The sequence below is a fragment of the Petromyzon marinus genome, chromosome 54 (genome assembly GCF_048934315.1).
Source record: "Petromyzon marinus isolate PM22_M1 ecotype Great Lakes invasive population chromosome 54, UKy_Petmar_22M1.pri1.0, whole genome shotgun sequence".
Lineage (NCBI taxonomy): Eukaryota > Metazoa > Chordata > Hyperoartia > Petromyzontiformes > Petromyzontidae > Petromyzon > Petromyzon marinus.
Window position 1 is genome coordinate 10883481 of NC_133720.1, and position 19994 is coordinate 10903474.

At 45.8% G+C, this 19994-nt stretch overlaps 1 protein-coding gene across 3 annotated transcripts in view; it reads left to right on the forward strand.

The window, feature by feature from the left end:
• MTBP (MDM2 binding protein) overlaps window positions 1-19994 on the forward strand; it is a 35388-nt gene continuing 15394 nt past the window's right edge. Inside the window, exons 1-16 of one of the 3 annotated variants that reach the window (XM_032974734.2) lie at window positions 1-898; window positions 2343-2441; window positions 2811-2881; window positions 4439-4557; window positions 4764-4828; window positions 5020-5158; window positions 5907-6045; window positions 6641-6796; window positions 7412-7506; window positions 7857-7923; window positions 8700-8817; window positions 10659-10832; window positions 13589-13702; window positions 14264-14455; window positions 15786-15864; window positions 16216-16377. In XM_032974734.2, the coding sequence (XP_032830625.2) occupies window positions 838-898; window positions 2343-2441; window positions 2811-2881; window positions 4439-4557; window positions 4764-4828; window positions 5020-5158; window positions 5907-6045; window positions 6641-6796; window positions 7412-7506; window positions 7857-7923; window positions 8700-8817; window positions 10659-10832; window positions 13589-13702; window positions 14264-14455; window positions 15786-15864; window positions 16216-16377 (1850 nt within the window). In that variant the 5' untranslated portion in view covers window positions 1-837. The remainder of the gene's footprint in view (window positions 899-2342; window positions 2442-2810; window positions 2882-4438; window positions 4558-4763; window positions 4829-5019; window positions 5159-5906; window positions 6046-6640; window positions 6797-7411; window positions 7507-7856; window positions 7924-8699; window positions 8818-10658; window positions 10833-13588; window positions 13703-14263; window positions 14456-15785; window positions 15865-16215; window positions 16378-19994) is intronic. The other 2 variants (XM_032974733.2, XM_032974732.2) reach the window with 2 other exon arrangements.

Consider the following 19994-nt stretch of genomic DNA (forward strand, 5'->3'; position numbering starts at 1 on the left):
TTACGTCATTTATGGACGGCCCCCAAATTAATTATACGATTGTTTATGTGGCGAGGAGGAGACACTGCTGAACACGCAGTAGGTTTTTGCGACAAATGTTATCCATAATAAGGAGGGGGGGGGGGAGGATTTTTGGATTAGATCACGTAAATATTAAAATGTGTCGTTAAACCCGCCACCACCCGACACAGGCAACCAGTAAGGGTTGTCACGTAAACAGAACGTGGCCAATTCGTTACTAACTCTGGGCCCGATTTTTGTTACTCTACTTTCGAACACAACATCTACAATCTGATGCTGTCGCCTGATGTAGATAGTTGTAATTACTGGCGAAACGTCGTACACAGTTTGTAAATATTGTGAATTTGTTCTCCAACAGACCGGTGTGCTGTATCAGTAACGAATTGGCCACGTTCTGTTTACGTGACAACCCTTACTAATTTGCTTTGTCGGGGTGGTTACGGGTTTAACGACACGTGTGTGTATTTACGCGATCTAACACCAAAAAGCCTCTATTATGGAGAGACACCTGCTTATTTGTGGTACTTTGAAATTGTTTCACATTCGTGAACCCGGAACCGAAAAGTCGCGGCGGAGTTTTATTTCTTTTTTCCACCCGGACCGGAACCCGCCCCCCATGCTGTGCGGACCCGGAGTGGGCGTACACTTTTTTTTGGCGGGAAGTCGCGGCGTTCTTTTAAACGCGTCCGCACTGATCACTGGTATAAGTGTTCAGTCTTAATTTTAATTTCGAGCACGGATTTTATTCGTCTGATTTCTTTTTTTAGACCTGACTTTTAGTCTGTAATTTTAAATCGTAGTGTTTTTTTTATTTTTATGGACAGGTACTTTGTGTACACTGTCGCGCTTTCGCCTGACGTGAGCGGCGATGTCGAACGTGAGTCTCGTCTGCCGTTTTTATCATTTTTTGAGCGACGTGTGCACTGCAGTAGTACTTCAATATGCGGTGACATTTCACCATTCGCTGAGGTAAAGTTTAAAGGGATCTTGCCGATGGGTTTTGAAAGAAGAACTATCGTTCGCATTGAAAGTTGTTGGACTTTAAACGTTGAGGGCAGACTGGCCGAACGAGCCTCTGTTGCTCATTCAAGCAGTGTCTTGTCAATTTACACGTAGTAGCCATGGCAATGTACGCTTATCACAGCCTACGTTGATCTGTATGTACTAGAATGTAGTGTATACTCCAATACGGCACGCATTGCACTTTAATGTAACGTTCCATTGTACAGGGTGGTCCATATGCCTTGTGACCCATAATTAATTGACCCCTAAACACTTTTTTCCTTTGCATATTCATTTCTGTTTTAAATAAACCTTACTTAAAATTATTCACTGTTTGAGAATTCAATGGGGGGGGGGGGACAAGACATCTGGACCACCTTGTACATTCCGCAATGTAGTCTATAACAGGTCACACGCTGAAGGAACGTTGATTTGACTTTTGATATGTTATCCGCTTTTTTAATAGAATTCACAACGAAACCAGTGGTACGACACATTTTCACAAGCGCGTTCCATCATATGCCAGTTGGAATGTTGTAACTAAGTGCTTCTTTCGTTGCGAATGTTGGACGAATATCAAACGTCGAACCGACTTTCCCTCGGTTTACCACACTGCTGTTTGGAATACAACCTAATTTACAATTTATATTGCTGTACATGCCACATTACATTTTATAACACAGCCCATGTAACAATTTATAATGGAGCCCACTGTGCAGTCTATCATGCGTGTATAGTACTGTAGAACAATGTTAAGTCCGATCCATATTTATATTTAGGTTAAACCACAGTGATTATATTCTTAGCTCTTTCGGTAAAGTCACGTTGAAGGGAAACAATAAAACGTGACTTTACCGAAAGAGCTAAGAATATGAATTACTGCAGTCACGAAAGCTTTAAATCACACAGTGATTAGTTTTATGCCAACATTCTTGTCCTTAACTAATGTCCAATAATTTGGCATCCAAATACTAAGTGGCCAAACCCCAAATCAAATGTGTTTTTTTTACCTACGTGACTTTACCGAATAGAACCAAAGAGTATGGATCCTTGCAGTCACGAAAGCTTCAAATCTAGAATGTGTTAACCTACTGACTACGAAAACCTACGTTTTAATTTAATGTTAAGGCTATAACCATACAGCAACTCGCATTAAAGTCTATATTTTGTGCCAGAGTTACATTACGGAATAACCCTTTTGCATCAGCATACGTGCTCCAGGTAACTGCACTGTTCTCAGCTCCGCCTCGCGGTAAATCTTCTTGCTCATGGGTATGCAAACCTCGCTAAACTTCTCTGCTCTATCTGCTCTATTCAAGGCCAACCAGAGGAGTTCACCGCAGCTGAGGAGTTCTACGCACACACCAAGGAATGTTTTGTGGAGAGCGTCAACAATAACCGAGCACGTTGCCTTTCAGGTAACAGTCCAACGTGCAGTATGTGGAGTGGGTTTCTGATGAGATGATTAATTTGAGTGAGTACTAATTTTTTTTTAAACATCGCAGAGGATTAATAGAACACACCTTGAAAAAAGTACGTTACTGAATTTAAGAATTTTTATTTTAGTGAATTAATTTAGACCACAGACAATAAGAAAAAATGTTTTGTTTCAGTAACACAAATAATGCACCCAAAAAACAGGAAAACCTTAAGGTTTTTTGTTGCATAATATTACAATTTAGTGGCTAGCACTTGACAAACGTTTGCATAATTGTGTAAAATCGCTAATCATCGTGTTGGAGCGATGTTGACTTGTTTTACATTAAGCTGTTCTTATTTTCTCACAGAATGCTCTCCACACACCGTTGCTCCTCCACGCTGGTATTTTGCTGTCCAAGTTGTGGGAAAACATTACCAGGTGCTGTAATGTTAAACATAAACAGCTATTTTATATCTATGGGACCTTTTTTGCCTGTATCCAAAATGATGGAAATTCGAATAGGTTTTACCCTTTCCATCTCTTTTACAGCTACACAAACCCAGGGTAGGCCTCTCCTGTGTGTTGAACTTCGTTCGCACCGTACGTAGCCAACTGTGCTAATCGGAGGTGCGGGGGAAGGACAACAAACTGAACACAAACAACGTATAAAAAAATTTGTTTTACATCTAGGTTTAAAAGCGCATTGCTTCAGTGGTTTCCTACTTGGCATGTCTGAACAAGATTTGGTGTCTTTGTCAATAATAATACATACTTAAATGTACAAGTGTAATGACCCAGATGGCAAAGTACTCGGAGCCACTTTATTCACGCAGAACAATCTAGGTCCGGGCTTTGTGCTTGAAGTTGAAGCTGTACTTTCCCTCGAACGTGCCCTCCCCATTTCCTCTGACCTTTTATATCGTTCCAGTCCCCTTTCTCGAATGTTCCCTCACTGTCCTTCCCCTCTAACGCATCCTAACTGTCGCCTCTGGGTTCCACTTTGTTTCCTGCCTATTCTCATTAAAACCCTTTTCTCCAATCACTTCAAAAGCCTGCCTCCCGAACAATCCCTGTGGAGGCCTCTTTCCGCCAATCGGAGACTTTGGTTTCTCTTTGAATAGCCGTTAGGCTGCACATTGGCTTTTGAGGTACGTTTTCGGTCATTACACATCAGTGCAATGTCAGTCGCATTTACAAATACAGGTGTAAAGGTGGAGCTGTGCAATTTCTTTCTCATGTCCATGCTGATAGAAGCACCTCAGCTAGGAGAAGCTGTAGAGAGCTCCTCTAGTGGGTGTTTGGCATCTTTCTCCCATGCTGGCCAGAATGTCAGGAAAGACGTGGGAGCATCCATAAAAGAGAATCGTTAAATTAATTTTAATCCAGTTTTATATGATGTCCTCATTTTGATTTAAGTTAATTGCCATGCCACGTTGACGATGCATTTCACTCACTTGACATAATACCCCAGATGTGATAATCAGTGCTGTAGCCAGGACCCATGAAATGATGATGCGGTTTTTTTTTCTCTATAAATCGCAGTTGCTGAGCACAGGCCCAAAGGCCCAAAACACCAAGTGGCCAGCAACAAACAGCACTTTTGAAGGTGCAATAATAAAAACTTAATACGTTTATTGAATTGAATAAGACCATAAGAATTTGGGAAAAGAAGCTATGGGAGGGAATTCCAAAGTCGTGCAGCACAGGGAAAGACACAGTCACAAAAGTTGTTTAAACCTGTGGTAAGGTGGTGGTTGAACGCAGGATGGATGAGGTGAAATAGTCAGTCTGCTAGATTGATTTCTCAGCATGGGTGATTGAAGTTCACAGGAACAGTAACCATGTTAATAGAAATAGAGTAATAAGCAGGTGACTGACACGCCGGTGGTCGAGTTGCTGGAGTGTATCAGTTTGTGCTGGATCATCACTAAACCTGACTACTTTGCATTGAAATTGCCACACATTTCTCAGTGTCTCTATCCACACGCCGCGCAGGTGTGCAGCCCCAAGTGGCTGGAGGTGGGCTCGGAGGCGGATGGAGCCTTGGCCGAGTGTTTGTCGGCTGTGCGTTCATATGAGGATGAGGTGGACAGCCAAGACAATGGCGAGGACAGGTGCCTCCGCTAAACCCTCTCCACTCTTTCAAAATCTATCTCCTCCAGTGTCATGTTGCTTACGAGATTTTAAAATGTGATGAATAATAGCACAAGTTTCCGTTTTGAGCTGGTGCTTGAGTACTGTTCCGCAATTTTTTTGTTAAATTGTCATTGATAATGGACTCCCAGGTCTCACTTGAGTTCTCGTCCATTCTGTGATGCAGCAGGTGTCACATTGGTGAAGCGGCCGAGTGTTTGCACCGTTTGGCAAACGATCTCCCACCGCCAGGTGATGAATCATGCAGACTTTCCTTCTATCATCCATGGGCCTAGACCAACAATTGCCTTTATCTTGTTGTAAAACAGTTATCTATTTGTCTTTTTTTTATATTTCTGCTCCGACCCCATGGTCATAATTCCTGCACGGTCTTAATTGTGCATTTGTTATTTTTCATTTCTATTTCCGCGGTGTGCGACAAGGCCGGGCGCTGTTGGACGTCACATGGGCCGTGTACCGCCTGCCCGCTCCTCTCGAGTTCCTCCCTCTGCTCGGAGCCCTGCGGCGCATGACAGAGTGGCATGCAGCACGGATCTCCGTTTTCTCGTCGGGCACCTTCACGTACGTCCGCCCCTCACTGTTATTTCCCTAATTACACTTTGCTGATGAAACGGTCTATACTTTACGGTAAATGTAACCACCTTCGGCAACGCAGATGCAGTAGTACCGAAGCAGCCAACATTACGTTTAATTGACTGTCAGTTTTTATTAGGTTAGAAGCATACTACGACCGGAGATCAGTTCCCGGCCACCACTAATATCAGTGGCTAGGAGTGATATCTGAACCAGTCTTGGGCTCCCCCGTTTCACTAACCCACACCGACGTGTGGTCCGACAACCTCCATGGTCGATACAGAGTGGCGAGGCCCTCATTGCAGAGTGGATGAAAGTACTCCACAAAAACATTTATGACGTTGCAATTTCACGTTGCAGTCTGCTTGATTTTGTTTCATATTACATAACTGGTTCCTGTACATATTGCACCAAGAGAGGCGTGATATTTAATTCAATATGATTTTCATGATGTGGATGATGGTGAGCTGCCAAGTGTTTCTCTGCTCTTGCTCAAAAGACCATTGTAGCCGCCCTTTCTTTAAATATTCTACATTCTCACTGTGGGAGACATTGTTTACGTGGGTTTACCACCATTCACTTCCCACTTTGTTGACTCCGTATAGATGATGAGCTGATTCGCGCACAGATGCTGGATTTAAACTTGTGAGCTTTCGAATGTAGGCACCCGAATCACAGTGCTAGCGAGCAGAATCCATATTGTTCTCCTGCATGTTTTGTTGTTTTTGTGGCACAGGGTGAGCCCTGGCATTGTGAGCTTCCTACAGGCCCGCACGTGGGAGCTGGGTGACGGCGCGTTGTGTCCAGCGGACGTTGCAAGGACCGTGGATGTGCACATGGTGTGGCGGGGAGATGTACGCGTATTCAACAACGAGGTGAGCGTCGCCCCCGTGGCCTGAAAGTATAATGCAATGCAAAGCAAGGAACACAAATTATGCGTATGTATGGATTCCTCAACAAAATGTATTGTGGCATGGTGTGTGGTGAGTGGTAGCAGAGCGTGTGGCGAGTGATTAACTGGTAGGAGATGTATGGTGGCAAGGAGATGTATGTATGTTAAACTTCTTTCGCACCGTATGTAGCCAACCGTGCTAATCGGCTCCACGACTCAGTGCACCGGAGTGTGGTGATGGATGGCAGGGGGTGTGTGTGTGTGTGGTCAGAGGCCACTGGCAGTAAAGCGTTGGGGTGAGTCGTTGCTGTGTTGGTGGAGTGTTATGTAGTGAGCGGTGGGTGGTGAGTGGTAGCAGGGCGCGTGGTGAGGTGTTTGTTGAGGGGTAGTTGGGTGTGAGGGGGAGGGTGTGTGCTCGAGAAGCGGTGGGCTTCAGAGTGCAACTGAACGTTTTGGTTTATCTAAAAAAAAGTCAGATTTACTATTAATCTTTGAATTTGGATCCGTCAGGACCCCGAGTTAATGTACTTTGCAGGACAATAAAACATGCTGTTCTCTGTACACTGACTTCTGCGCAGGCACCCGGTTCGGACGTGATCTTCCCAGGTGTGAAGCTGAAGACGCTGCCCAGAGATTCTCTCTCGGAGGCCCTGGACCCACCTGGGAACTCGACAGCGGAGAAAACACCGCGGAGAAGGAACGTCAGAGGGTGGAGGAGGAACGCCGTTCCAGAGGTGCTTGTTGTAGTCAATGGGTCCAGACCAGTGGCTCGTGACATGTAACACCTTAGGTTTACAGTATTTTCCCCATAAACTTATATTGCTTTACTAAATGGAAAATTTCCACCAATATCAGTTGAGAGAGAAAATGTAACTAAAGGGAAACTAATTCTATACTGCAAATAGCATAAGGTTGCAGCTTTAGTAACCTATTATGCGTAACAGCAGATTTCATTTTTAAACATTCGAAATTAGAAACACTAGGGGTGGCCAGACGGCGTGATGACACGACGTGACATCGCAACGTCTGTACACGTCACATTGCGCACCAGCTCACGGTAATTTCATTTTGTGGCCCACAGTGTTATTGCATAAAGCATATCAGGAGTGTTAAGTATACTTTATTTGTGTATTGAAAGTGGTGGGAGACATGTAGAGGCTATATAATTAGGTGTTGTGTTCTCTTTAATTTCTCCGCCATTTAAGGTGACGCAGTAGATATACAGAGCCCGGAGGCACATTTCTTGTGATATTGTTGCAAATTCTCAAAAGTGTTAAAAGATTTTGAAGCACCCTGTATATATCAAATTTTATTCTGTGAATCTGCACGTGCTTTGGACCGCGTGCTAGGTGCGCCTGTACTTTGGGCAGAGCCTCGACCTGGTCGGTTTGGTAGACGCAACGACCATCCCGGCTCACCTCATCTCGACCACTCGTCTTGAGCTGTATCCTACACCCAGCACGAGGGCCTCCGGTTGTGGTGTATGCGGCATGTTGTTATGAGCCTAGAAAAGTTGTTGTTTCTGACTCTTGCAGCTCAGTGTATGACCATGTGTTCGTATGGAGCCTGGAAGTTGATGTCACAGAATTACTTCTGAGGTCGCTCCAATTGCCTCTTAACCACCCTAAATGGTGCTCTTTCCCACATGCCCTGCATGTAATGTTGTTTGGATGATACATACCTCAGGTATGATGCATAACTCAGGCATGTATCTACAAAAATAAGATCTATGTTTGTTTGTGTTTTGCATTGGTTCCATCTTTTGAAAGTTCTTTGACTGAGTGCTGTGGACAGTGTAGCGGAGGATGAGACTGGTTCCGCTGTGCGATTCCTGGAAAAGCTTTCCGCCTTAAAGGGGACGGTACGAGATCGGCTACACACTAGGGCATTCTGGTTATAAATTTTTGATTCACGCTGCAGACCCTAAGCTTCAAGTAATCATGAAAGCAGATCCTTTGGTATATATTTTACGAAGTGTAATATATTGCATACTTTCCTCCTTGCCAACTTTCTGGTTGCGATAATATGCCTGTAAATATTCCACGGTTCAAGTCCCCCCTAGAGTCTCTATTTGTTGCCCCACACACTCTGCTTCTCACCTGTGGTGGGAGGTCAGAATATAACAAGGCACTTACAGACAACACAGATCTCGGATACAAAGACACGCACACACAGACACGTTTATCCAGACGCAGCAACGACAACAGCCTCTGTCCACCGCTAAATGATGGTGACATCTCCACAGTGCAGTGTAGGTACTCTTTGAGGTCATACGAAGTGTTGAAGGCTCACTGGCAAGAGGTCACGGGAGAGACCCAGCTGTTATGTGTTACTGACTGAGATGACTGGCACATGAACCACCTGTGCTCCTCACTGTGCCAGCTTGCTTTGTTTATACCAAAACACTACACACATTGAAGCGCGCACATTGCAATTAATTGTTTTCATCGTGGAAATAATATACCCGTGTTAACCTGTAGGTTGATGCAGAAAAAAAAACACAAAACAGATCATTTGAGACAGATGATGCAAACGAGACGTAAAATAACAAATTCTTGACTTTTGTCTTCACCCAGACTTTTCACAATTCAGCAAAGTATGGAGGTGATTTACTAATAACCTCTACTCCCCTTGCAGGTGGGAGCCTTGTTTCGCCTGGGCTGCACCATCACTGGCACTGCGGCCCCACCGCCCAGTGAGCGCAGCTACAGCAAGTGGAAGGAGCTGAAAGCTAAGAAGTCGGATCACTTTTCCGGCAAGTTGCCCTCTACAAAAAGAGCCCAGGATGTGGTGTCTGGGTGGCTCAGAGCGCTGAGCTGACACAGCTGCGATCTTGGGTTTGAATCCCAGCAGCCCACCTATGGTTAACCAGGTGTTGAAGTGTAGCAAGTTGATAGTCTCAGCTCGGTCACTGATGATTGCACAAACAAACCATTGAAATAAAATTTGGTTCTGCGCTTTGTTTCGTTCATTTCAGCTCTTGAGACTCAAAATATCTGTTAACTGTCATGTGGTGAACATTATTCTAAGCGGCAGAATGGGTTTGGAAAGCATTGCCCTCCTACTGTGTTGACGAGATGTCGGTTGAAGGGATTTCAGTAGTCGCTCTCTGATATCTGCTTTTTGTGGGCCATTCTTTAATACGAGGGATACGTGGCTCTTGAAGAAATCTGATTGGATACTTTGTCTCATGACAATACCAACGGTCTAATCATCGATACATTTGTAGGGAAAGACAACACTTTTTTAAAAGCCCATGATAAATTCATAATAAAGGTTTTTGGGTTAGATCGCGTTGTTTATAAATGTGTCGTAACCCTACACCACCCGACATGGCCAAACAGTAAAAAAATGTGTCACGTTTACAAAAGACAAATAGTTCACTACTTTAGCCCACCGGTGTGACACATTTTTTACTGTTTGGCCGTGTCGGGTGGTGGAGGGTAACGACATATTTATAAATAACGCGATCTAACCAAAAAACCTTTGTTATGAATAATATTGGTCGCGAAAGCCTACGTGTTAAGTCCATAATAAATGTTAGTGTTCATGCAGCTTCCCCTTAAAGAAGTAACCATTAGCTGAAGCGCTTGCTTCTTGTACATTATTCTCACTTGCCATCGTTATCATCAGCCGAAAGCTGTCCACTGCTGTGTGAAGACTTTCTCACATTATCACCATCCTTCACAGTCCTCTGATACCCTCACTCACGTTAGCTGATCTCATCCCTCAATCTCTGAAATACTGAAACTGTGTGTTCCAGACACTTGCATTGTCCCACCTAAGTTTAAAGTTTTGCGCATGAGAAAACACTCAAAATTGTAGTCAAACATGTTGTTGTTGTGCCCTAGTGACATTATCGTAACATCACTAAAGTATTGTAACGGTGTTCCATGCAGTATATATTTTTTATTAAGCTTGAGTCTCATGTGGGCCCACCTAGGACACACCCTAGATGTGATAAGTGTAATTTCCTTTTTAGTTTTTTTGGTTATGTATTACTTATCTCCCCATGCTGCACCATCTCTAATGATTTTGCGATGTATCAATTAATGTAGATTCTACACACGAACAGATTTCATCACTCCATCTCAGTAGTGGACATCCTTTTGGATGCGTTCCATTCCTTGACTGCCACTCCATTATTATTCTTGACCATCGGTCGTCATCCCTTCAAGCGACTTGTTCTACCGAAGCACCACAATGGCAAAATGTTAACTTCCTCGTCTGGTATGCAGGAAGTTGTGGGTTCAATCCCAACCCTGACATCTATATATTTGGAGTTTGCTTGTTCTCCCCGTGATTGCACGGATTTTTCTCCGGATCCTCCAGTTTTTCCCTCCACATTCAGAAGCATGCGTATGGAGCATTTATTTGGCTGCTTTAAATGTCCGTATGATAAGCCACTTCGTTGAGCTATCATTTGTGGCCAAGTCGCTTATAAAGGAAAGCTATATTGGTCAGTGGATCTTACCTGGTAAAATATAAAAAAAATAGTTAAAATGTCATCTAGCAGTGGAGTTATCATGGCTGGTGATGATTACTTTAGTCAACTATTGGTGATATGTATTGTGTTTTCCCGTTGTTCCCCACCAGTACCCGATGTCAAAATCAAAGGCGAAAGCAGCAGCCGCTTCCTGTTCGTCCAGGGGGGCGGCCAAAATGGCTGCCGCGCAACGCTGATACGGACGGCCGACGGGATAAACGGAGCGGCAGCAGCAACCATCGCGCAACAGCTGATCAGCACAAGCCACAAACTCCATTGCACCGGTAATGAGTGAGCCTGTTGCACTTAAGCAGTTGAAAACTTTGATAAAATGTTTAATAATTATTTCACAAATAATATTTCACAACCCTTTGTCAATTCACTGCTGGGTGAAGGACTCCCCATGCCATGGGGGTTGTTTGACCACACTTTCCTGAGCTGGTCAGTGGGGGTTGGTGAAAGGGGAGGCCCAAGACCGGTTCACATACCACTCGGCACTGCTGTTAGCCATGCCAAAAAATCAAACTCGGTTTACCGGACTCATAACGGAGTGTGCTAACAACTGCGCCTACGTCCCACCACAAAATATATTTTATAAAGCACTAGCGGGAAGTTCCCGGTGTTTCCCGGGTCTTAAAAATAATTAACAACTACTCTTAAACATCTAACAGCAGTGCGTACTGACTGTGATGGTACCTGCTATGATTACAGCAGTGCATACTGTGGTGGTACCTGCTTTCACTGCAGCAATGCATACTGTGGTGGTACCTGCTATGATTACAGCAGTGCATACCGACTTTGGTGGTACCTGCTATGATTACAGCAGTGCATACTGACTGGTGGTACCTGCTATCACTACAGTAGTACATGTTGACGCTATAGCAGTATTTATCGACTGTATAGCACAAAGTACTCACCTGACAGAGTGGCGTGGTGAGGCCTAGTCCCGTGCTGAGCCTCCGGCCTCGCGAGATTGTCCAGCTGGCCGAGGTGGCACCTTGGCAGGCTGGGGCTGGGCTGCTACCCCTGACCCCCCCCCCCCAGCCACAATCTCCCCGGCCGCTCTGCAGTAATATCTATGGCCTATAGTGGTAGCATCTAGCGACTGTATAGTAGTAATAACTGCACGCATCGGGGTGGGGGGGCCATCACACAGTGAAGAATTGACGTCAACGTTTAGTGTATTTTTATAGCATTTTTAACGCAAAAGAAAATGCCCCCCTCACTCCCACCCAAGGCGTGCGACTTGGCATGGCCCCCCCCCCCCCCCACCAAAGGTGCGCGAGTTGGTATGGCCGCGCACGTGCAATAAGTAAATAAATAAATAAACAGATAAATGGGGAGCGCACAGAAATCGCACTAAATCGCTAATTAAACGAATTTGAAGTTGACGAATGTGAAAAAGGAATAGCGCTTGCTCACCACGGGACTTACGGCGTGGTACCTGGCTTTTATTTTTACGTAAACCCCACCGTTGGAGAGTCAAGTGCGCGACCACACAAACCCACACATAAACCCCGCCACAAACCCACACACAATTTTAGACTTTTTTATATATAGATAGATTTAAAATCTGAATCACTTTAAAGTCTGTGCAGAAGTTGTTCGTGTATTCGGCAAGTAACAATGGATTGATTAATCAATTTAAAATCAGCTATTGCACTCATCATACATGTGTAGTGTCCTCCTCGGTGTGTGTGTGTCGCGCACACTCGGTCGGAGACGAGGTAGTTGCAGGAGGCACCTTCTCTCTCTTTATTTCCGTTACACCACTCCGGCCGTTCACACTCGCTCGGATCGCCTCCTCTCTCGATGACGTTGCCGTACAGCCCGGCCTAGACACAACCTTGACCACGTTGCACTGACGGCGTCGACCAAGACGGCCAACTGCTGTCCGGCCGTGCAGTGATCGGGCGAAGGCGGCAGCAACGATGAGACGAGTCCACTCCCAGAACCAGCAGCCCGGAGCTCCCGCTCTCCGCTGCTTTTTTTCTACTCGGCGCGGCCTGGCTCTGCCCTGGCCGTGCCTCCCTTCGCGAACCCACTAGCGGGTTCCAGGGGCCTCCCGATGAGGTCTTCCATGTTCCATGACCCTTGCCCCAGTTCCTCTGCCCTGTCGGCACACACACCCGTGTATATACTCGATGGCGTGTGCGCTAAGTGCCCACCGCAGTTGCCGCTGCTGGACAGCAGTCGTCGCTGTGTCACTACACATGCGTTGTGCATGTGAGAATATGTAACTGGTTCGTGCAAACTCTAATCGATGATTTTAGCTCAAATAACAACTGCAAAAAGTGACAATTCATCAAATCATCCAGTTCGCGTTTGCTGTGCATTGTAACCATTGTGGATGTGGAGAGAGGGGTGGGGGGGCATGATGATTAACTAGCGGTGGTGGCGTGAGACCATTGGGAAATTATGAAGTAGGGTTAGGATGGTGGGGGGGGAAGGTGTGGTACTATTGGCATGACTTATATGCACACGGAATGCATGGGAATTGATCAGTCTGACCATGCATGGTATGCTGTGTGACATAGCTGGCAAAGCAAAAACACATGGCACGAAGTCTGGAGAGCAAATCAGCGTGAACGCTAAAGCTTCAAAATGTTAAGCGTTACCGAGATGGGGGACTGGTGGCACATTATTTAGCACACTGCCTTATGAATCCGGTGACCTACGTTTGATTCCCCGCCGTGGATAATTTCACTGGCGAGGGGTATCTGAGCTGATCTAGGCCGCCCCCTAAGCCCTTCACAAGCTTGCGCGGACTGGCGTGGTGAAGTATAGACGATCAACCTTCATGAACGAAATGGTGTGGGGAGGGAGGCCTTCATCCAGCAGTAACATGACAAAGCACTATACGTTTTTGTAAATTTTAGTAGAGTTAACAAATGAGTATGGTATTAGTGAGTTTATTCTCATTATGTAAATGTGCATATAAAAATTTTTATTTTTCACTGCCGATAAATATTTTTTCCTTGATTGTCGTGAGTGAACAAAGGAGCAGATATGGTTTCTAACAAACGTGTGCCTCCGATAGGTTTTGACGCCATGGGTTTTCTGGGTCACCTGCCTGTTTACCGCGGCAATGAACTGGTCGCCGTGGAGATGAGTGTGGCCCATCTGCAGATGCTGATGCTGCAGGAGTGGAATGGTGAGCAACACCTCGCGCTCCTTCCACACCCCTCTCCAAAAACTTCTTCACAAAAACAAAAAGACAAATGGATAAAATTAACATCGTTCCAGGTATTTTTTACGTGTAACAGAGAAATGAAATGCTAGAGAATAAAAGTCACCTAAAAAAATGCCGATGGATAAGTCAACATCATACTTGATGTACTGCCTTCTACCTGCTCGTACTACCTACTACCAACTCAGTCGTGACCTATTATTGTGGTTCTCACACTGCTATGAACCTGGTTACCTCAGTGCGATTCCTGAACACAGTTGATATAAATGACAAGTGATATCTGAACAGGTCCTGTACATCCCCCTTCACGAACCCACATTTATCAGTGTGATGAAGTATGTTCAAACATCCCCACACGACCGACATAGCACGGAAGCCTTTATCCAGTAGTGGTTTGACAAGTTCGCTCCATTGTCTTGTTATTATCATTCCTGTTGTACCAAAATCACGAGCGAGCTTCCTTTTGGCCGAACGTGTGAACGGGCGGGTGATTGATAGTAAAGTCCACCATTGGTGGTGCCGTAGGCCGGCGTGAGAAGTGTGGTTGCGGAGCGGAGGAGGCGACGAGGAAGGCGGACGACGACCTGGCGGGCGTTTTACGCGAGTGCCGCACGCGCTGCGTGGAGCGAGCAGAGCGGGAGCTGCCCCGGGGAGCCACTGCTCTCGCCCACGTCGCCCGGCGCCCGTGCCCCTCGCTCGCCCAACTCGTTGCAGCACGTGAGTCCCCTCCCTCCCCCCGACTCACAACCCATCCACGCCACCCGCTACGGAGAGAGCGGTGAGAGCGACGGTGATGGGTGACGGCTGCGGTGCCCATGAGGCTGTAGGAAAGATAGCAAGGTTGGCTATGTATGGTGAAAAATAAGTTCAACATGCATACATATGTAACGACATAGTGGCATCTACTGGTTGGAAAAGGGAAGCACGGGCAAAGGCACCACTATAAACATCATCCAATCCCAAAGGGAGAGGTATCTGGGCCAAAGGTAAAGAGCGGGGATGGCCGAGATACTCCGGGAACCGGCTAGAAGGTTCCACGAGTGGGCGTGGCCGGAGGCGGAGCCTAGCCGCGCCTGCGGAAATATAAGCGGAGGAGGACTCGTGGTCGGTGTGGGGAGCCTTGGGTCCAGATTGCGTCGCTGCTCGCCGTCATCTCTCTCCGTCGTTCGGCCACGTGGCAGATCTGCGAAGTCCCACCACCCTCGCCGGCGCGCCGTCAACCAGCGGTGAGGCCGGGAGTGGGCAGACGGAACCACGCTGTGGGATCGACCACGTGTAGCCTGTAGGGCTGCTAATATCTACGTGTGTACTCGGAGAAGGAAGAGGATTAGGTTTGCCTGTGGTGTGCCTGAATGTGAATAGAGAAGAGAGTACCCTCTACACAACGTGTCGCGGAAGTCGCTCATTACACATACATAACGACGTTGACAGGTGTGTTAGCATTATTGCTATGGTTGGTGTTGTCGCGTTAACCGAATTGGTGCCATCGTTTTCGTAACAAACGCTCAGTCGTTGTAACTACCTTATGGACGCTATCACATTCATTGCTGCCACCTCATGAACCCTCTCACCATTGTAATATTCATAATAATACAATCGTGGCACCCAGATTAAATTCTTAGCAATTATCCTGACAATGTTTAAAAGACAGTAGCCATGGTTAGGATGACAGTAGAGTTAGCGAGATGAACACGAGACAGCAAGGGTCTTAATTATATGATAACGATGATGGCGAGTGTGTCTAAAATATGGTAGTGGTCAATATGATTGTGTTTAAACCAGGTTTAAAAGATGACATCCATGATGCTGACATTGTACGTAGTTAACTTTGATGTTTACACTTAACCAAGCTATCACTCATAATGTTAACAATGGCACTGTATAACCTAGCCATCAGCCTGTCTTCCACTTGGTCTCAAAACCTAAAGTTGGAGGTTCCATTTCCATGAAAGCCGCGGAATATTTTTTGTTACGATGAAAAACGAATATTGATCATGGTGCCCTGAACTCTTGAACCGTAACCTTTGTTCCCGGGCCCAAACCACAGGTCGGAGGGCATCAACGCAGCTGGAAATCCGGGCACTGCAGCATCGCGAAGCAGCCGAGAGCTGGGCACAGGGTCGCAGGTGAGCGGAGTGAGTGAGTCTATTTATGTGAGCAGAGTGAGTGAATCAAGTCAGGTAAGCGTAGTGAGTCAGTTTTTTCAGATGAGCGGTGTGAGTAAGTTAATTTGTCCCCACACGTGCACACTGCATAATTAATTTCAGTGTGCATTAACAATCCATGTGTCCACACGTGTCTACACTGTATGTGTGTAATAATGTATATTTATCCAGGAAAGCCTTTCTGTGTCTCGAGACGTTTTTTTTAGGAGAGCCATGCTATTGGGTTGCTTGATCCTACAAGCACCGAACTCACTAACGCTCAGCCACGCCACTGACACGTGTCCGTGTTTGTCTCTTGTCCACATTGAGCAGCGCCGAGCGTCAACCGTGGGCGGCAGCCAAGGGGCCCGTCCGCGGGACCCGTCCCTCGGGCCCCTCCGGGCCCCTCTCGGCACGGGAGCTGCTGCTTCTCTTCAACAAGGACGGCACGGCCGCCGCGGGACCCACAGCCGCCACCCTGCCGGCACCCGTCCGGTAAGAGGACACGTCAGGCAAACTGTGAAGGTTATTATAGTCGGGTTCCCATTGCCTTTTGAGCAAGAGAAGGTTTGTTGAAGGCATGGAAGTTCATCCAAAGGACCACGTCAGAGCACTGAGTCCAAATCAGATAAATAAATGTTGACACTATCACAAAGCCTTGCTAGGGCCTTGCCAGCCTAGCATCGCTTTAGAAGCATCAGGTTTTTTTAGCCAAGCCGTGCCGCTGACATCACACAGAACGAACATGTATTAGCCTTGGCCCTGCTTGACCCTGAGGCAGATTCGGATTTGTTTTGAGACCAAGATATCATGGTTTGGTTCCAGCGCGGTACTGCAAATATCCAGTGGAAAACCACCCATTCTTTGAGGGCTCCATGCTGACTCTGCTTGGAGCACAGAGCCCCGAGATACCTATTTCCCAAGCTAAAAGATGTTTGTAGTTTTATCGTATATTCCTTTAAAGACATTCTGCTTGGTTGATGTTTTATAGGAAGCAGTGATGCAGTGGTTAGCGAAACCGCGTCATGAACCCTATGACCTGAGTTTGATTTCTGACCGCGATGAACATCAGTGGCAAGTGATTTCTGAACCTGTCCTGCGCCCCCTCGCACCCTCTTTACCAACCCACACTGATCACCATGGGGAAGTATGTTCCAACAAACCTTCATGACCGACATGACATGGGGAGGCCCTCATGTATGAGTGGATTGGCAAATTATTATATTTGTTATTACATTTCACTACATTTAACCTCCTCCAACACACATCCGGTCAGCGTGGAAGAGTAGGCCAAATATTCTCTTGATTTTGCTCTTGTGAAGTCACTTCCTCCAGCACTGGCGTGAGCAAGCACTTGCGTGGCTATATCTTTAACTTATTTGCGCGACATTTTGTACTGGTGCTGACAAGAGCCTTTTTCTAAACAGCAGGTGATGCTCTTGAGTTGGTTTCCATAGAATGGAAGTCTGGTAAATCTCATTAACAGTGCTGTTGTGCGTTAATAATGTGGTTCTTTAATTATGTGCGGTGAAGGAATAAGCATACAGTGAGGGAAAAAAGTATTTGATCCCCTGCTGATTTTGTACGTTTGCCCACTGACAAAGAAATTATCAGTCTATAATTTTAATGGTAGGTTTATTTGAACAGTGAGAGACAAGATAACAACAACAAAATCCAGAAAAACACATGTCAAAAATGTTATACATTGATTTGCATTTTAATGAGGGAAATAAGTATTTGACCCCCTCTCAATCAGAAAGATTTCTGGCTGCCAGGTGACTTTTATACAGGTAACGAGCTGAGATTAGGAGCACACTCTTAAAGGGAGTGCTCCTAATCTTAACTTGTTACCTGTATAAAAGACACCTGTCCACAGAAGCAATCAATCAATCAGATTCCAAACTCTCCACCATGGCCAAGACCAAAGAGCTCTCCAAGGATGTCAGGGACAAGATCGTAGACCTACATAAGGCTGGAATGGGCTACAAGACCATTGCCAAGCAACTTGGTGAGAGGGTGACAACAGTTGGTGCGATTATTCGCAAATGGAAGAAACACAAAAGAACTGTCAATCTCCCTCGGCCTGGGGCTCCATGCAAGATCTCACCTCGTGGAGTTGCAATGATCATGAGAATGGTGAGGAATCAGTCCAGAACTACACGGGAGGATCTTGTCAATGATCTCAAGGCAGCTGGGACCATAGTCACCAAGAAAACAATTGGTAACACACTACGCCGTGAAGGACTAAAATCCTGCAGCGCCCGCAAGGTCCCCCTGCTCAAGAAAGCACATATATATGCCCATCTGAAGTTTGCCAATGAACATCTGAATGATTCAGAGGACAACTGGGTGAAAGTGTTGTGGTCAGATGAGAACAAAATGGAGCTCTTTGGCATCAACTCAACTCGCCGTGTTTGGAGGAATGCTGCCTATGACCCCAAGAACACCATCCCCACCGTCAAACATGGAGGTGGAAACATTATGCTTTGGGGGTGTTTTTATGCTAAGGGGACAGGACAACTTCACTGCATCAAAGGGACGATGGACGGGGCCTTGTACCGTCAAATCTTGGGTGAGAACCTCCTTCCCTCAGCCAGGGCATTGAAAATGGGTCGTGGATGGGTATTCCAGCATGACAATGACCCAAAACACACGGCCAAGGCAACAAAGGAGTGGCTCAAGAAGAAGCACATTAAGGTCCTGGAGTGGCCTAGCCAGTCTCCAGACCTTAATCCCATGCAAAATCTGTGGAGGGAGCTGAAGGTTCGAGTTGCCAAACGTCAGCCTCGAAACATTAATGACTTGGAGAAGATCTGCAAAGAAGAGTGGGACAAAATCTCTCCTGAGATGGATGCAAACCTGGTGGCCAACTACAAGAAACGTCTGACCTCTGATTGCCAATAAGGGTTTTGCCACCAGGTACTAAGTCATGTTTTGCAGAGGGGTCAAATACTTATTTCCCTCATTGAAATGCAAATCAATGTATAACATTTTTGACATGCGTTTTTCTAGATTTTGTTGTTGTTATCTTGTCTCTCACTGTTCAAATAAACCTACCATTAAAATTATAGACTGATAATTTCTTTGTCAGTGGGCAAAAATCTTCTTAATCTCGATTCAGACAAGAAAAGGATGGCGGAGTGTTGGTCCGGGGAGGGAGGGCATTGGGGGGGGGGGGGGGTGGAGGAGGGAGCAGATGGTTTTTTTGTAAAATGAAAAGAAACGGTAACCGGGGAGGGCTTTTTGAAATGCCGTTGAGTGCAGAAGCAAGCCGGTGCGATGGTCGCAGCCTCGTCCCCGCCGCATAGAGTAATTCCGCTAAATCCTCTCGTTAGCACGACGAGTCTCGACTTGTTGACGTTTAAAGCAGCCTGTTTAAGAGGTTTGTCAAAGGAAACTGCAATTTCCGTTCTGAAGGAATTTGGTGAAGTGCATTGAAAGTAGAACATTTCTTTCAAACGTATTATTAACAAAATGGGGCTTGTTTCTGTAGCAATAACACTTGAAGGTCATTATTTTGTGTGGTTGCTCGGGAAAAGGTTTGCATGAACAATATATTGGGGTGATGTTAAGGTGGTGCTCAAGCGGCGAGCTGGCCGTGTGCTGTGGTGAGCTTTGCCAATTGGCTTTGGCAGTGCTTTTCTGTTCCTATTTTCCCTGGTGAGTGCTTGCTTTGCATTTATTAATGAAAATATATTAAAGAGGGCTCTTGAATGGATGTATGCATTTCCCGATGACTAATTAAGTGATCATTAAATCAGTAAGGCCAAAGTCGGTTCATTTTAGTGAGAATCGTTTGTGAATAAATATTCACCCATTGTTAATGCTCTTAATAATAATAATCATTATAGTTGTAGTATTTTACTTCCTCAAAAAAGTGTCAGCCGAGGCTTAGGAATATTTTTTATAGAAGGGTTTCTGTTTGGTCAAAATGCCACTGAGTTTTTTTATGCGTGTGGACGAAAGCCATTCATGCAAACCCCCGAGGTTGTCCCACAGCCAAATCCGAAAGCCAAACACTCCAGCCTACTTGCCTCCAATTGCCATGCTACATTGCATAGGTCAAGATATCATCGTGACCAGTGGTGCTTATGGGTTTTTGCATCCAAAGT